The sequence below is a fragment of the Scaptodrosophila lebanonensis genome, unplaced genomic scaffold, assembly GCF_003285725.1.
Source record: "Scaptodrosophila lebanonensis strain 11010-0011.00,11010-0021.00 unplaced genomic scaffold, SlebRS2 tig00001418-arrow-arrow-pilon, whole genome shotgun sequence".
In the NCBI taxonomy this organism is placed as follows: Eukaryota; Metazoa; Arthropoda; class Insecta; order Diptera; family Drosophilidae; genus Scaptodrosophila; species Scaptodrosophila lebanonensis.
In genome coordinates, this window is record NW_022060744.1 from 606,790 (window position 1) to 625,905 (window position 19,116).

Consider the following 19,116-nt stretch of genomic DNA (forward strand, 5'->3'; position numbering starts at 1 on the left):
TTAAAAATTACTAAACGAAAGATAATAACTTTGTGAAAACTGCAGCACCAGCGACAGAAGGAAAAGAGGGGAAACGAAGAACTCGCTCCGCCAGGCGTAGCGGTGGTGTTGTTGTTTAATTTGTTCCTTGTTTTTTTGTACTGCTGGCATTGTCACAATTTTGGGCAGCACTTCGAAAACAACGCTACGGAAAGCTCAAGGAAAGGGGAAGGTATCTAAAAAGGGGCCGTCCCGCTGCCGCAAGCAACAACTAAAAACTGTAAATTATGCAAATTGAATAAAGCTCGCATATCCCCACAAAACCATTCAAACACAACACACACACACACACACACATAAATACACAACACCAACTAAAGCAAGAGAGAGAAGAAGGTAAGAAGTAAAAATATCAACTCCACAATGAAGTCCATATACTCTGCCCAATGGTGGTATGAAGACAAAGTGCTCCATTGAGGGCGAGTATGCCATGTCAGTGTATTATTAATTGTTAATTGTCTTGCGCAAAAATCAAGTTCTAAAATTCGGTTTTGTAAAATAAATAATATCTAGTATATACTGTTATAAATACATATCGATATATTGCTTGCTAGAAAACAGCCCTCACAAAAAACATACCAGAGTCGAACGTCGAAGGCTGTTGCTCAATGGGGAGAGCAGCGATAAAGATGATGCTAAGAAATTTGAATGTTGACCAACACAACTGAAGTGTAGGACCCTTTATCCATAAAGAGTACTTCAGCCAGTTGGCGGCCTGGCGAATGTTGTGGCTTTTATAGAGCCAGCAAAGCAAACGCGATTATTTTTAGCTGTTTTCCTGCCGTCCTTTCTTCTTCTTAAGCCGTACACATCTGCCCACCTTGGCCTGCCTGACTGACTGACTACATTGAATTGCCTTCGGCCCCATTGCTTGCCATCCCCCTCTCATTCCCCTCTCATGCTCCCATGCTCCCTCTCATGTTCCCAGAGCACCAACGCTAGCTAAGCTTACGTTACGTTATTATGTAGCATGTCTTTTTCTTTTACTTTGTTTCTTTGGCGCCTTTTTGTCATCTGCTCTGCTGGTATGCTTTAGTCATTAATCTTGTTTGACGCGCTTAAATCACATGAATATCAAATTAGTTGGCATATTAGTCGCAACCTCTGCAGAAAGGGCTGCGCAGCGACCAAAGGCGACCCTCACCATCACCATCACCATCATCATCTCCACCTCCATCTCCATCCACACTAACACATAAGACTGTGTGGGAGTGCGAGTGGGAGTGGGTGAAGGTAGGAAGAAGAGCTCCCCTTCATATGACAAAATGTCAAATGTGAAAAAAGTTCATAATAAAAACGCTTGTTGCCATTCTTGTTGGCATTTTGCATAATTCATTGCTGTGTCTAACGTTGCGTATGCTTAATATGCATATACGAGTACACACATACAGAAGAACAGACATTACTAACCGCACGCTCCTTGTCCGTTTCTGTATATGTACATATGAATGTTTGTGCATGTGTGTGTGTGTGTGTGTGTGTGTGTGTGTGTGTGTGTGTGTGGGAGAAAGAGAGAGAGAGAACTGCTAATTAGCTGCGCATTTTCACAGTTTAAGCTCGCTTTTCATATGCATATTTGCACACACTTTTTTAATACAATTCATTTATTTCATTTCAGAGCTATTGTCGTACGCAATTAACAAGCACACATGCACACGCACACGCACATGCACACGTGCACACATACACACACTCGTACAGGGCGAGTGTGTCGGTGAGGGTTGAAATACATTGCTTATGCCTTTTGGCTTTGCCATTGGCTTATGCCTGCTGACATATTGTAGCCCATTTTGATAAATTATATGCATTTTTAATCAAATTAAATTACAGGCAGCGGACCAGAAAATGTCACAAGTAGTTATATTCTTATTATAAATGTTGCTGTTGTTGTTGTTGTTGTTGTAATTGTTTTTGTGTGCATTATAGTTGCTTGCTTACCATGAATTATCGTTATTTCAATTATCTATAATGCATGCAATCAAATCAAAATTACACACATCGGCATTATCGGCAGCAAAAAGTTACAATTTTCAGTAATCGTAGTTTTTTGAACACATGTTTTTTAATTTCACCTTCAACTGCTATGGTTACAGAGAATATTTCTCTAAATTGGGGCGCGATGAGAAACCTATTGATTACTGTATTTAAGAATCTAAAGTGCCTTTTTTACTTAGGTATATTATTATATATAGTATGTAAGAGAAAAGTACAATAGGCAGACAAACTTTCTAGATTGAACAACATTTTTTGTTGTGAACCTTCCATTATTCAATTAATATACTTATATCGTGCATTTTAAAACTCAGGCACACTTGCAAAAGAATAGCTAAAGAAAGTAGCCTACATAGTGCAATATTAATACATTACACACAAATTCGTATATACATACTAGTAATAACAATAATAATAAAGAGCAAAAAACTTTAAAATACAAGTATATATAAATAAAAATGTAAACAATGATATGTTATGTTAAAATTAAAATATAGCAATAAAAAAATATATAATTAAATTAAAAATGAATAATATTTGTTCCTAAGGTATCAAAGGAAGAGTAGAAAGCAAATAAAGTAGAAAGCGAGTCCACATATCTCTATCGACCTAATGCCATTCCTATGATCAATTTTCGACCCAGAAATGTAGTCTCATTTTGTGGCATAGTACGGCAAAATTGAAGTAAAGTGGAAACCAATCCCCAATCGGAAAATTAAGTTCAACCACTTCTTAAGTTACTTTCCATTGCGACCGCCACTACTTCTCTTTATTGGACACTGCCGTCCCCAGACTTATGAACTCACTTCCGCTCTGTGTGCTGTGCCCGGCTGTGGGGCACTCTGTGGGGCGACTCTGACAACTTACTCTTGCAATTCATCATAATTAATTTTCTTTGGCTTGGACTAAGAACACTGTTACGTCAAAGTATATTACGGACAATTTCTTAATTGATAGACGGTACAAGCGACAGAAAGGCAATCAGGAATTTTCTTCAATTTAAATAGCGTGAAATACTTTTTATTACATTTCTATGAAATTAATTGTATTACAACCATATCGTCTCCCTGACTTAAATCAAAATTTAAGGCCAAACAAATTAACTTCAAAAATCTGTATAGATTTGAATTAATGTCTTCAAAGGCCCTCCTTCATTTCGATTTAATTTCTTCCCTTCAATTCGCACTTAATACTATTATATTTCTTTCAAACAGTTCAAAGAGAGGGAGAGAGAGAAATAAATCAATAACATATCGAAAATTAATCATATATCCAAAGAGTACATGGACTTCGGCACTTTATAACAAAGGCATTATATCCATATGTTGTCAGCTCTAACTGCCTCCGAGATACCAAAACGATGGGCTCAGAATTTGAATTGGAAATGGAGCATATTGTGGTATGACAGCCATAAGCACGATCTGCGCACATCTCTAACCTCATCTGGGCCTATGCCAAGTTTTAACGAGCAGCGGCGTCGACACGCCTTCTATCACACCAGACATCAGTGGCATCGCCATTTCGGAGGCCATACTCTAACTCGCATACTCATACGTACTCGTATAGCACGCGCGCGTCTCATAAAAACGTATCAAAAAATCCGCTGGGAGTCGTAAAAATTTTGTACTTTGGCCCGCAGACCGTGGCACGAAACTTTTGTCTAGCGGCAGACGCGGCGTATGTGTAATCTAATAAAATGCGCTGTTTATGTGGCAACAAGACGTTCTTCTGCCATCTGTATGTACGTGTATGTGTGTGTGTGTGAGTGTGTGTGTATAAGTGTCTGTGCATGGCAGTGTGTATTATATGCCTGCTAGTTAGCCGCAACTAGCTTCAAAGTGGCTATGAGTCAGCCCCAAAGGCGGGCTAAAGAGACAGAAAGACTGAAAGAGAGGCCACCGCCCTTCGAGCCACTGCCGTGCAACAGTTGCGCTGTTTTATGGGTCTTCGCTCTTAGCTCGCTGTGTCAGTGCAGCTGAATTGTTGGGCCACGCCCCCACGCCCACAATATGGCGCATGAAAGTTGTGCAGCCTATGAGTCTGAAGTTGAATTGTTTTAAACTGAGCCAAGCTAAAGTTAACAGCTTGAGCCTAAATTTGCTACCTAATCTCAGACCGCCACCACTTCCCCTGCCCCCTGCCCTGTGCCCCATTGCCCCTCATCTGCAATGAACAGAAACTTCAACAGCATACTTGAAGCAAACACACGCTTACTTTAGTCTACAGTAAGGCTTCCAACTTATAAAGCAAACTGATGCAGCCACTTATAACCCAAACTTTTCGTTTCTCGAATCTATAAGAATTGGGATGCCAAGTTTGGAACTTACCAATTTATGGCATTGCCGCTGCATCAAAACTAAACAAAATAAGAGTTGCGCAAGCTAAAATACTGAGAAAAATATGCAACGCTCCCGCTCCCCAAGGTTGGCGATGTCATTCAAGTGCACGCAAGCAATTACGAGAAGCGACTCGGCCCCAACGCACTAGCGAGGCGGCTCCTGTCCAAACCTAAGAAGAGAAGACTGAAGAAGTGCCATCCAAAGGATCTCCCCACAAGATCCCTTGTATAAAATATAATATATATCATAAAATATAATTTCATTTTTCATGTAAATCATTGTAAATATTGTATATACATAGATGTAAGTTCGTCCTATAGATGCTTACTATAGACAACTTTTGTATTCCCCAACTTTCAACTAGCTTAAGCTGCCATATTGGTAGTAGAAAACTAGTTTAATAAATTGTATATATGTAAATAAAAAATATACTTTCTGAAGTATACATACATACATACAGAGTCTTGTCATACTGAATAAGAATATAGTAGTATGTCCTTGGCTGACAAAAATTCTCTTATTTTCGTTCTCTTCCTAAGCCTGACTCAATCGACTGTAGCTGTGATAACCGAACTAATAATACATCCTATGTAAATAAAAATATGTAACCACTCACCATCTTTTGATTGTTAACAAATCAAGAAAAAAATGTGAACATACCAACCAACAATTTGACTCTTTTTTTTTCAAATATATTTAAGCAGTACTCTTATATACATAGTTTATCATTTAAACAGAAGAATGGGAATTGTAACACAAAAAGTATACTTCAGATAATTCCCTTGCCAGACAATACTCTCAACCCATCCCTCAGACAAAACTATTTTATTCAGTTTTTTATACACATAATCCATAATAGCTATTCTTTCCGATCGAGAGTTGTGCTTTCGAGTATGACTTTACTGTCGCAGCAAAGGCGCAGTTCGTGCTCCTTTTTCATAGCATACTTTTTGGCGCTGATTTACTTTGCAATTACTGGCAGCTGGCTACGGCGACGATGAGGGCGAGGGCGGCGGCGACGACGACGGCAATGGCAATGGCGTTGTGATGGGGCGATTCGCAGGAGAAGTGAGCAGATCGGTCAGACGCGCTATCCAATGAACTAGAAAGCTGGCTGATTAGCGTGCCTCTGGCATGAAGTTAGGCGTCGAGAGCGAAGTGCAGCAAAAAGTCAGCAAAAGTTGCTCCACTCAGACTCACAGATTTATTGGGCAGCTGTCCACGTCAATAATTTGCATTGTGGGTACAAGGACGACGGGTGGGGGTGTGCGTGCGTGTGTGTGTGTGTGTGTGTGTGTGTGTGTGTGTGTGTGTGTGTCTGTGTGTGTGTTGCACGCATTAGCAGACACACACACACGCATGCACGGGCACCAGCACACCCACGAAAGTTCCACAAAAGACAACTCGGCCAACTCTTAACTCGATTTCAAGTGTCAATGGCCGTTTGGCTGATGCCGTACCTGTGTGTGCGTATGTATGTATGTGTGCAAATAGAGTGTGAGTGTGTGCGAGTGCGAGTGTGTGTGTGTGTGTGTGTTTCTGTGCAAGTGTAAAAGCGTGTTAGCAAACTTTCAACATTTTTGCTCGAGTTACTTCTTTGCACTTTTTTCGTACTCTGCCGCTTGCTGCACAAACAACATCAACAACAACAACAAATCCTTTATGCAACTTTTGTTGCAGCCACGGCGAAGGCAGCGGCAGCGGCAACGACAACGACGTAAGCAGAGTGACAATAAATTGTTAAGTGTAAAAAGTTTATAGCATTTGAGTGAGTAAATGATGGCCATGCGTTGGTTTTTTTTGTGTGTGTGTGCATGTGTATGGGTGCTGTTCTTCTGAATGTGTGTGTAAGTGTGTGTGTGTGTGTGTGTGTGTGTGTGTGAGTGTGTTTGTGTTGGTGGATGTGTGCTCAACAAAAGTTCAAGACGGATTTAGTGTTAGGGTGCTTAGTTTTAGCTCAGCGCTTATAAAAACGCCAGCACACGCACAAATTTGTGACACTTGGCAGCGCCATTTGCAGTCACAACAACAACAACATCAGCAACAGCAAGAACAACAACAGCAACGGCAACAACCAAACGACCAGAACCGAGCGACAATAACAGCTTCGACTGCAACGCCAAGCGAAGCAAGAATAACTCTGATGCAGTTTGAGTTTGTTTGCAACAAATACTGGAAAATGTCAGAAGCGCTTTGAGCGAAGCGGTTGCCATCGAAACTCAAAACTCAGGCAGAAGCCGTAGAAATGCAGCAGCAATAATAACAGCAACAACAACAACACAGATAGCTGACAAATGCAGCTCAGAAAGTGGCAGCTCATTCAACATTTTTGTTGTTGTTGTTGTTGCTACCGACAGCCACAAAGCAAAATATTTGCGTAGGCGTGGCAATAAATTAGTTGCGCTAGATAAGGTGTTAGTGACCCATATTGGAGGAGTAAACGATTGTCAGATCATGGAACGTACGAGTAGGAGTATTGCTGAATACTTATTTAGACCCACGACAGTCCGAGCTCCGTATTCAAAACAAGTTAAGGTATTTAGGATCACACCGCAACCATCATGACACAAGCATGATTAAAAAAAAAAATTTCGCAGTTATCATAAAATTTAATAATTGCCCCATCTAGGACAGATCTTATATAAAGATTAAAGATTTCCCAAAAAAAAAAAAAAAAAAAAAATCTTAAAAAATTTAAAAATAAAAATAATATCAAACGATTTGTTTCCATCTTTAATAACTGCTTTTTAACATTGCTTCTGCTTCGACAATTGTTTGAATAATACTCTCTCTGACATGCGAAATACTTGATACTCTCCTGGACCAGATAACATTTCTGCTCCAACCATTGCAAATGGCTTTCAATTTATTCTTCGATTGTGTAATCTTTTCTGCTATTAGGAAAGCATCCCCTTTATGCTGCACAATATGTACTTGTTTCTAGTTTCGTGACAGATGTGTTGCTTCAATTGAATTTTGTGCCACAATAGCTTCAATGCCTTTCTCTCAAGCCGTTCTTCTTCTCTTACTATTCAGTTGGGGACTAAAACGAAACACTACAGTGGATATATTCGCTCGGATATTCTATGTCTTCAACCAGCACTGTACTAAGTACATAATGCAAGTGTAGGACGGAGCACTTCGAACTCGACCACCGAAACTAATCCACCTACAAGGACCAATCAAAAGTTGATACTAAACGTTTGTCAATTGAAATGCTTGTGCTGGGCAAATGTACTCGTAGTCTCCAATATGTGTTGCTTGCATTGACACAACGCAGAGTCAAGTTTGATGACGACGATGGAGATGGGGACGATGATGGGGATGATGATGCTGTCGCAGCTGCTTGATTGATAAAACGACAGGCTGTGGCCGCCGCAGGCTAATGATAAGTCAACGTTAATGGGTGTGCGACCAAGGTGTAAACGATGTTGACGCGTCTGAAATGCCGGTGATAAATCATGCATGTAGAGTTAAATCTGGAGCTGCACACCAAACACAGCAACAACACCAACGACAATGAAGCAGAAAAGCGATAAGACCGCATGGCCTCGCATGCCATCCCATTCCATCCAGTAGCTTCGCTAGCCTGACCTCATCTTCTTTGTATCTGGTCTGCTTTTTATCAAAATGCAAATAGCAGTTTAACAATTTTGTGCCCGGTTACTATTATACTACGAATATATTTATGTTTCTTCTGCTTCTTTTTGTTGCTCAACTTTGCGTTTTTATCTCTCCCACTCATCAAATTTCACTCATCACCACAAACAGCGACTTACTGCTACCGTCCAAATCCACTAAAACGCCTTGAGAATCTTGAGAAAGCAAACTCCTTTTCACATTTGACGAACAAGAAAGTTAGGCTGCACATTACTCTGCTTTAATCGTCCATGATTCTCTCATCTTTTTACATCTCCTCGAACCTTCGTCCACTTTTCAAATTATAATACTGCGATATGAGGAGCACACCCTTCATAATAGACAAGGAATTACTCACCGAGCCATTAGTTTCAATTTTCAATCCAACAAGAGACAATTAAACAAAAATCATAGAGTTCCTCAATGGAGAAAATATCTTCAGAAACATTCAAAAAATTCAATAAAACAAAATTATTTCTTCTATTTAAGATTGAACATTTTAAAATGCCTTTCTTTCCCTCAGGCTTACTGAAGACAAAACTCAAGTTGCATTATTTTGATTTCATATTATTCATTTTCATTTCATTTCACGTATCCACAAAAATTGGCATCATAAATTGGTGTGTATCTATAATTAGTTAATAATATAGAGTTTTAATATTATTTAATTATCACCTGGGCCCTCAGACGATGGATTTTTCCATTCTCATCAACCTTGTAGTATTTAAGAACAGCTAGCTTTAACGTCTACCTCTTAGTCCGGCAGCAGCACAATAGCGAATTAAATTATTAATTAATGGTAGAGCAAAAGCTAAAGCGTTACAGTTGTTGGTCTTAGCCATTATTTACTGTATCATAATAGGTTTCAGTGCATAGCGTTAGGTTGGCGCTGTCATCGTGCCAATGGCCGCCGCTAGAGCCAGCCAGTTGCCTAAGTCAGTTGCGTTTCGTCTGCGGCTCGAAGTTGTTGCGCATTTGAATGCACCACAAAGCAAAGTCAAAATAAGCCAACAAGTTAACCCGCCCGAAGAAGAGGAATACATTTTTGTTTCTGTTTTTGTTATGTGCTTGTGTTTGTGTTGATATACTCGTACATATGTGAGTGTGTGATCGATTTCAAAAAAAACAAAGGAATCCAACTATAGAGTGACGCAAATTTGTTCAGATTTTTTTAACTGCCTGTCAAAATGGGCCAAGAGGATCAGGAAGTGCTAATACGTGGCAGCAAGCATGCGTCGGCGGAGCATTTGCAAAACGTAAGAAAATTCAAATTCAAATTCACTTCACTTTGACGCAAAGAGAGTGTGTGTGTGTGTGCGAAAACAAAAGGTGCTGCATACTTGAAGGCGACGGCTTTCGAAAATCGCACCAATTCCCAAAAACAAAACAATCAACAACAACAAAAAAGGAGCGTGAGAAATTGAATTCCATTTGAGTGCAAGTGAATGTGTGGCTGTCAGTCTGGCTGACTGCTTGGCTTGGCTTGGCTCGACTCGGCTTCTGGGTGCATTCAAACAACAAATTACATGGCCAGAAACCGCAGTCCGCAGTTGCCAGCAAACCGCAATGCAAAAAGCCAAAGCCAAATAGCAAATCCATAAGAGAACATTAAACAACAGCAGCAACAACAATCACGCTCACCAGTGAAAAAAAAAAATAAAAAATATAATACTATTTACAACTACAACAAGTCAATGGCAAATGTTAAGAATTTATGGCATTAACGCGAACACAAGAAAGAGACAGACAAACAAACAGTCAGCGCCAGCTCAGCCATTTGAACTAGTTCAGTTTTATAGTGTTACTTTAAAAATTCAATGGTGTTTATAGTCCCTTAATTGCAAAATGCAAAACGTTCAAAATCCAAATCTCTGCACAATACTTGCGTTTAGGTATTGTCCCTATTGTGAGCATTGGGGGAGCTCCTTTTGTGAAGTGAATACTTTCCTTCTTCCCCTTCCTGCAAACTTAACAGCCAGCACTTTCGTAGAGTAACTTAAGTCTCATTTGATTTTCTCTAGCAATTGTTAAGAAATCTTGAATTTCTTGTAGACATTTCGCACTTTGCTAAAACAATTAAAGACTTCCAAACTTTAAATCATTGCATAAGCCCTTAATTTTTTTTTAACTATTTGGTTGCTAGCTTTAGAAATTTAATTAAGTGCTTAAGATTTTTTTAAGGACACGAGCTTAGCATTTTCGAATAGACAAAAATTTAAGAACAAAAAAAATACCAGTCCTTTTAGAATCAAACCAACTGCGAATTTTTGGAGGCTGTTTTTTAGGAGAGATAAATTTTGATGACATAGGAATGGCAATGCTTCAATATCTTTAGATTTGTAGATTAGAGCTGATTAGAGCTGCAAAGAGAGCTGCTATCTATGGTGTTGTGGCAGCTTCGTAAGAGCTTCAAAAGAACAGCTCGCATGCAATATTTTAAACGGTTAAATATTTGAACAAAATATTTACAATTTACCTCAAAAATGCGTATCCCAGTATTAATACGTTCCAGCAAATCCGAAAAAACCAAAGCCCTATTTAGTTTGTATATTGATATTTTTAGGCTAAGTATCTACGAAGAACTGTCACTCTTCACGAGTTTTTTAAGCTGTGCGACTTCATGGAGACTTTACTTTAACTTTACTTTGACTTCATTTTGTAAAGTAAACCATTTTTTATAAGTGGAAGTACCTTAACGATAGTTGCGGTGGCTGCAACGAGCTAATTTTAGTCACTTCTGCGTGTACCGCTTCACATTGTGTGTGTGAAGGGGATGGCCAGCACTGACCCTTGCCCTCGGGGTGCAACTGCTTCGCCATTTCGCGCGATATGCGTTGTGACATGTCAGGGATAGTTAGTCGTGTTCTCAGTCAGAGGGTTTAATGGCCGAACCGGTTCATTGGGTTAGACGCGAGCATAGCTCCCCAACGTGCTATGCAAAAAGTAGCGCTGTAATTGGAGTAGCAGAAGCAGAAGCAGAAGCAGCAGCAGCAGCACCAACAACAACACCAAAGTCGAATGCAACAACAACTCTTGGCACAGTTGCAACTAACGAAGTGAAGTGAAGTGAAGCATGCTTCAGAGCTAGGAACGAAAACAGCAGCAGCAACAAGTCACGGCAGACAAAAGTATCTCATGTCAAATGTATCTAGAAGTTGATGCGTGTCTATAAGTCGTACCTGTTCCTACTTGTATTCCATGTACGAGTACTCGTTCTTCGCGAGTATCTATGTAAATAAAGCCGACAATGTGTGTACTTATATCGCTTAATTCATGCTTTTAATGCTTATTTACTTCTCGCAGTTGTTTCTGTTTTCCCGCCCTCCCTCTCATCTGTGCTGTCGTCCGTGTCTTTATCTTCCCCCTGTCCGTGCAATCACAATTCTAGTGCTTGTAGGCGTTTTTATTGATATTGTATAATCTATTCTTATCTGGGTCATTACGACGCCGCATGCCATGCGTTTGTCTCTCTGTCTGCCTGCTTGTCTGTTTGTCTGTTCGTCTGTCTGTCTGTCTGTTTATTTGTACTCATGTGTCTCTTGGCTCCAATCATCCAAAAACTTTGCACCTTAAATCAGAGGGATAGGGAGAGGGAGAGGGAGAGGGAGGCAAGTGGCCGGCATTATATTTAGATGCTGTTGTTCTGGCTAAGTTTTATACGACCGCCTAGGCATGCAAATAAAAATAATACTTGCCAAAGTGAATAAAATAAAGGAAAAACGAAGTAAAAGACAAACAAAGTGTAGTTGTCAAAAGTTTTCTTTCTGTCTTGGAACATTTGTGTTTTTTTTTTTTTTCTTGGCTTGATTTTCTGTTATTCTTTTTTTCTGTCAAGGCGGATGGACCTCAGTAATCTGGTTAAATGGGGCAGGTCAGAAATTGAGCCAAAATACAATTTCATGCTTGTCCGAATTGTTGGGGTCCAAAAATTACCTGAATTAAGTGCAACTTTCGCCTACTTGGCTGCTCTTGCTTAGAGGTGTTGCGTCCTGCCAACAAAACAATGATGCAAACAACAAAGGATGTCCGTCACTCACATTTTTCATTAGGTTTTGTGGCTGAAATAGTTTTCAACTGAACTTTCAGAACAATCGAAAGCATTTCTAAGAAATATCAGACCAATGGCCAATGTAGTTTCAAATAGTTTAGAAACTATTTTCCACGCAGGCAATTGGATTCAACATTTCATATAATTTTTTTTTTTTTTTTCGTTACTTTTCTAAAGTGCAGCCTCAGACTGGCTACAGTAGTCTAATTTTTAGAGATTCTAGATAAAACATTATCATTTGATTCGACAACATTTTCACATATATGTACTCGTACAGTAACTGATCTGTCTATGAATAGCAGCTGTTCAGGAGAGCAAAACTATGGAAAGACACCAGATTACTAAGTAAATAAATAAATGAAACTATTTAACAAACGTTGCTCATTCATTACCAATTGCAAGAGTTTCTTTCTGGGGTGCAGAACTCTCTTAAATAGTTGACCAAGTCATTCTCCTTCTGTTCTCTCTTTAAACTTTACGATTGACATCGACTGTGCGAATTTTCCAATCTAATAACCGACATTCAATTCTTATCGCTCTGATAACTCCTTTAGTGTTAACAGAACAGTACTGTACTTTCGTCACTAAACCGATTGCTAGGCACTAGCGTTGAAAGCTCTTAACATCTATTTCCCCCTTTTTGAAAGATCTTATAAGCCTGAATTATTTTTTAACAGGTCACTATTTACAATATTTATTAGGATTTCCCGAGCACCAATCTCTTTATATTTGACGCCAATCATCTAATGCATAGTGTTAACAGAAGAAGTACTGTACTTTCTGGACTAAACCGATTACTAAGTACGATTAGCGTTGAAAGCTTCAACGTGTATTTTTCCCCTTTTTGAAAGATCTTATATAGCCTTAGTTCTTTCTCAACAAGCACTATTTTTAACTTTTTATTTGCATTTCCCGAGCACCAATATCCTTAGAATTTAACAGCACTCCGCTGACACATAGTGATGACAAAAGAATTACTAAATCAGTACTAGTGGTGTGACTAAATAGATAGCTTCTCAGCCCACCTATAAGCGACTATTTGAGCAAGCGTTCATGATCGTTGCAAGTGCTTCAAAGTACTGGAAACATTTGGTGAAGTAAGGAAGTAACTATTCGAGCCTGAAATGAAACACAATTTTTTGGTTATTTGCAAAAGGCTTCCTGTTACTACATTAAATTGTTGGTGGTGTTTTAATAGCCTTAAGTGATCTTTATGTTCAAATATTTTTAGATAAATACTTTTATTTTTCGGATGCTGTTTTAAGGTTTCCCAAGAGCGGCACGCTTGAAACTAAAGCTGTGTCCCGCTGGGCTGCGGTCGTATGTATATGGGAGTTGTTGTCGGCTTTGTTGTTGTTGTTGTTGTTGTTGTTGTTACTGCTGTTGATGTTGTTGTTGTTGCTGCTGTGAGGTTTCACATGGCCTCTTGGGCTGACCGCCTTTAGCAAAACATAAATAATAAGCCGCTAATTGGCCCAAGATGCTAAGTACATACAGATTTTGGAGTGTGGGGTGAGCTGAGGTGAGGGTATAGGGGGTAGGGGGTAGGGGGTAGAGGAGTGCTTTGCTCTGACATCAAATGATGACAACGATAACAACAACAAAAACAACAAGGACAGCAACAAAAACTGCGGCACGGCAGCAACGACTTAGAGGACCCACAAACATTTTCCATAAAAATTTGTATAATCATAAAAATTAAGCAAAATATGCGAGGGACAGCAAAAAAGTAAAACATGAGGCAAAAGAGAGATAAAAGAAAGAATGAGAAAAAACGTTAAAAAGTAAAAAGCTGCCATTTAATGCAGAAAATGTCGCGCAGGTTATTAATAACTGCCCCGCATCCGCATTCGCTTCGACTTCTACTTTTGGTTCTGGCTCTGGTTCTGTCCAGCTCGGCAGCTCGGCAGCTCCTCGCTTGACTTTTGAGAGGATACCACCGATGTTGAAGCGCCTATTTTTGTTTCGTTCTGTTCTGCTCTGTTCAGTTTCAATTTCGTCCTGTACATCACTAAAAAAAATTGGCAGCGTTGTCGACAACTTCACGAGGTAAACGCGAAAAATTTAATATCCGTAACATGCGTTGAAGGGGACGTTGACGTTTGGCGGTGGATGGAATTGTGTGGGAGTGGGATTGGGTGTGGGTGTGGGTGTGGGTGGGAAGTGGTCGCGGTCGGCGTGCAGTGGAGTGGAGTGAAGTGGACCTGGACGAGCCGCGCAGTCCTGACGAAATTGTTTTCACAACAAATGAGGCCGAAAAATGTTATTAAAAAGTTTTTCCTGTATTTATTTGCTTATGTTGCGCGATGCTTCTTTAGTTGTTGCTCTTGATATCTTACAAGTATACTGCTTCTCCTCCTTTCACTTCGCGTGCGCGCCGCCCCTCAAATGCAAATGTTTATGGGTGTACTCTATATACGAGTATATGTATAGTAGTATATGCCTGCATTATCTGTCTGAGCTTCCTTCAGCCGACTGGTCTGTCTCGTGCTTTGTATTTCATATTTATTTAATTTTGCGTACTTTCTGCATTGCTCCCGATTTTCGAATTATACGAGAAGCATTTCTTGCGTACTTCTTTCGAAGCCGAGCTTTATAGTGACTGCCTCGTTTCCGTTGTAGTACTCGTATACGAGTATGTATTCTAAGGCTCATGGGTGAATTGTTTGTTTCTTAGCTGAAAAACTCTCATTCGAAGCGTAGTGACAGATCGCACTTTTTTAAAACATATATAATCAGGATCTGTCTTGGTTAAACCCGAAGAGGGCAAGAGCTACGCAGAAACTTCAGGAAAAAGCTGACAGCACAATTCGCTCGGTCAGGCAAACGAAGTCATGGGATATGCTCCTGTAACTTGCCAAAGGACAGAAGCGACAATCGAACTCATTAAGCCCACAGCAAAGGTGGCTGCGACTTGGGATAAGGAATCTGGACAGCCTTAAGGAGAGGATGAAGTCGTATCCGCAGAACGACAGAACTTCATATACTTATACAAAAGGCGAAGACAATCAATAGAGGCTGGATCGATACCCACTTTGTTTGGTTATCCGTTTGCTAGACAGTTGGAGACACGCAACTTGTCTTCTCCATAAACATTCAAGGTTCCAATCCAATCCTCACTATTTTATCGTCTGTGCTAGAAATTATTGCTCTTCAGCTTTTAAATTTATTGAACTATTTAAATGCAATTCTCCGCTATATTGGTACGAGAAATGCATCTTAAGAACCGATTAGTTCTTTCAAAGAGTTTTGATTCCGATTTAGGAACCGTTTGAGCACGATTTTCATTTACTTTTCCTAACTACTCGTATTACTGGCTACAGCCAATTTACAAGTTACGCAAACAACTGGCAGGGCTAGGTGCATTAGGATGCTATTATCCTGTGAGTCGCGCCTAAGTCTTTTGAAAGTGCTGGAAACTGTTTGGCAAGCGCCGTTATTGTCTAGCACCTTAAAGTTTTATATTTAATAAAAACAAAGCTAACGCTAACGACATGCAGCCAACAGACCGGCCCGGCGATTTACACTTGAAATTGTCTTATGAAGTGCCAACACGACCGGCTGCTTAGCATGGCGCGTCCAACAGCCAATGCCCAACTCCTGCGACGGTAATGGTGGCGGTGAAGGCGATGACGAAGACGAAGGCGGCTTATGGCCACCCTAATTTGCACATTTTAAATAGGCGTGCGCCACTTGAGCGCCATGCGGGCCCAAGCTCTCGGGCCAGCATTTTTATTAAAACGGATTAGGACGCGGCGAAATAGGCGCACGGATTAGAGCGCAAGATTTACTCGCGTTTTCCTTTTTATGGGTGGGTGGATGCTGGCAGAAGTAATTTATGGCACAGCCTGTGCAGAAGGCTAAATTGAAAAGTTTTCGAACCTTTTCTGAGCGTTTCCCTCTTCCCTCCCCCCTTCACCCAGCACTCTTACTCACTTCATCGTGAATTCTCTTATTGACAGAATGAGACTGGAGCCGAACAGAGTTGCATCAATCAGGGCTTCGGACTGAACAAAAACTACGGCACGCTGACCCCCGGTGGCGGCGATGGCGATGGCGGACACGGCTCTGCACAGCAGCTGGCCGATAATCTCACCTACTCTTGGTATAATCTGGACGTATTTGGGGCCGTGCACCAGCCGGGCTCCACTTGGCGACAGCTAACGAATCGCGTACGCGGAATCTTTTGCAATGAGCGACACATACCCGTGCCCCGAAAACATCTCTTGAAGAACGGTAAGTAAACAAAATTGGCTGTTAAGACATCCACTTAAAGAGACATACGAGTATACATACATTTAAATAGTCTACTTGTATTATATACACAGCTGACAGATTCAAGAAAACGGAAGTACGAAAGATAATTTAAATTAATTACAAACAGGTCTATTCTATATAAAATTGTAAGTTCCATTTCCATTTTCCTTCACATCAACCTTTTGGAGTCAAGCAATGATTACATGCAAATGATTTGGACAGTCGGCGTTGAAATGTGAATTCCAAAACAATTTGATATGAATGTACAGTGAAAACCCTCTTAATGGACACCTCGTTTATCCGGACCCTCGCCTTAGGCGGACATTTTGCGAAAATTCCTTCCATCTACTAAGTACTTAAGCAAACACTCCTCTTGAGCGGACAAACGTTGGCCAAGACAGTTTCCACTGCATTATACAATTCGTATCGATTTTTATTTTATTTTATTAATGTCACATAATTATTCGAAAAATGTATGTATGCTTACAACCTCCATTTCTTCCGTTATGCAACAGTTTGTGGCGTAGCTTATCCGGGCGAGTTGCTCGCCGTTATGGGCAGCTCCGGTGCTGGCAAGACGACGCTGCTTAATGCGCTGGCATTTCGCTCTCCACAGGGCGTGCAGGTCTCGCCCTCGACCATGCGGCTCCTCAATGGCCAACCGGTGGATGCAAAGGAGATGCAGGCACGCTGCGCCTATGTGCAGCAAGACGACCTTTTCATTGGTTCATTGACGGCTCGGGAGCATTTAATCTTTCAGGCCATGGTGCGCATGCCGCGCCACATGTCCTACAAGCAGCGCGTGGCCCGTGTCGACCAAGTTATTCAGGAGTTATCGCTGACAAAGTGCCAGCACACAATTATCGGTGTGCCTGGCCGTGTCAAGGGGCTGTCAGGTGGCGAGCGTAAGCGGCTGGCATTCGCCTCAGAGGCGCTAACCGATCCGCCGCTGCTCATCTGCGACGAGCCCACCTCGGGCCTGGACTCGTTTACGGCACATAGCGTAGTGCAGGTGCTGAAGAAGCTCTCGCAGAAGGGCAAAACCGTCATCCTGACAATACATCAGCCTTCGTCGGAGCTCTTCGAGCTCTTCGACAAGATACTCCTGATGGCCGAAGGTCGCGTCTCATTTCTGGGCACGCCCAACGAGGCCGTGGACTTCTTCTCCTAGTGAGTAACTGTTTCCCTTTTATTGTGAAGAACTTGACACATTCGTTTATTTACAGTGTGGGTGCTCAGTGCCCAACGAATTACAATCCAGCGGATTTCTATGTCCAGGTGCTTGCCGTCGTCCCGGGACGTGAAACGGAATCACGAGAGCGCATCGCCAAAATCTGCGACAACTTTGCGGTTAGCAAGGTTGCTCGTGAGATGGAGCAACTACTGGCATCCAAGGTGCAGACACAGCCACTGGAGCAGCCCGAGAATGGCTATACATATAAGGCCACTTGGTTTATGCAATTTCGTGCCGTCCTCTGGCGCTCCTGGCTGTCGGTTCTCAAGGAGCCGCTGCTTGTGAAAGTCAGACTCATACAAACGACGGTAAGAGGAGATCGAGAAATACCTTGTTGTATGGGCAATAAAAATATTATGAATTCTACTTAGATGGTTGCCATACTTATTGGTCTCATCTTTCTTGGACAACAGCTGACCCAGGTGGGCGTGATGAACATCAATGGCGCCATCTTCCTGTTTCTCACTAACATGACCTTTCAGAATGTTTTCGCGACCATCAATGTAAGCTAATCAGAAGTGCCTAAGGCAAAATAAGAATAAGAAAATCCTATCATTGCTTCTTCACACAACTGCACAGGTCTTCACCTCGGAGCTACCGGTCTTTATGCGTGAGGCGCGAAGTCGTCTCTATCGCTGCGACACCTATTTTCTTGGTAAGACCATTGCGGAGCTGCCACTCTTCTTAACCGTGCCGCTGATCTTTACTGCCATTGCCTATCCAATGATTGGACTGCGAGCCGGCGTCATGCATTTCTTCAACTGTCTTGCTCTGGTCACACTGGTGGCCAATGTATCCACCTCATTTGGCTATTTGATTTCCTGCGCCAGTTCCTCCACCTCCATGGCGCTGTCAGTGGGCCCCCCGGTCATCATACCCTTCTTGCTTTTTGGCGGTTTCTTTTTAAACTCCGGATCCGTACCTATCTACTTGAAGTGGCTATCGTATTTGTCCTGGTTTCGATATGCCAACGAAGGTCTGCTCATCAATCAGTGGGCTGACGTGGAGGCAGGCGAGATAACATGCACGTCCTCGAACACCACGTGTCCCAGTTCGGGCAAAGTCATACTGGAGACACTGAACTTCTCAGCCGCCGACCTGCCGCTGGACTATATAGGCCTAGCGCTACTAATTGTCGGCTTTCGTGGCTTTGCCTATTTGGCGTTACGTCTGCGGGCCCGCCGCAAAGAGTAATACAAGTACACACATACACACATGCACTTCTGGGATGACACTTAGTTAATTTTTTTGTAAATTATCCATAGACCACAAAACGTTATGAAAAGCTGCATTTATTGTTACTTACTATATATTTAATAAATATCTCGCTTTTTTTTACCAAATATCAAAAAACTTGACGATATATTTCATTAAATATGTACATTAAAATCCTGCTGGTTAGCAGCAACTATTTTAAAGCATAAATCAAAAAACAAGAAATTTTAATTTAATTTTTTAATTGCTCTACACCCACAAAAATTTAGTTTCTCCAGCTCTTATAGTGTACAGATCTAGATCTCTGAGATCTATGTACGTGTTCGTGTGTACACACGGAGAGACAGACAGGC

The 19,116-nt window shown here is 41.2% G+C and overlaps 1 protein-coding gene across 2 annotated transcripts; it reads left to right on the forward strand.

Moving 5' to 3' along the window:
• Window positions 1-8,985: 8,985 nt before the first annotated feature.
• Window positions 8,986-18,891, forward strand: LOC115633216 (protein white). Of its 2 annotated transcripts, XM_030530603.1 has the most exons (7): window positions 8,991-9,107; window positions 9,175-9,265; window positions 16,020-16,293; window positions 16,830-17,484; window positions 17,541-17,856; window positions 17,920-18,051; window positions 18,128-18,891. In XM_030530603.1, the coding sequence occupies exons 2-7, from the start codon at window positions 9,197-9,199 to the stop codon at window positions 18,740-18,742; spliced, it is 2,061 nt and encodes a 686-aa protein (XP_030386463.1). In that variant the 5' UTR covers window positions 8,991-9,107; window positions 9,175-9,196; the 3' UTR covers window positions 18,743-18,891. The 2 variants fall into 2 exon arrangements, with proteins under 2 accessions (XP_030386461.1, XP_030386463.1); XM_030530601.1 differs by having other exon boundaries at window positions 8,986-9,265.
• Window positions 18,892-19,116: the final 225 nt, after the last annotated feature.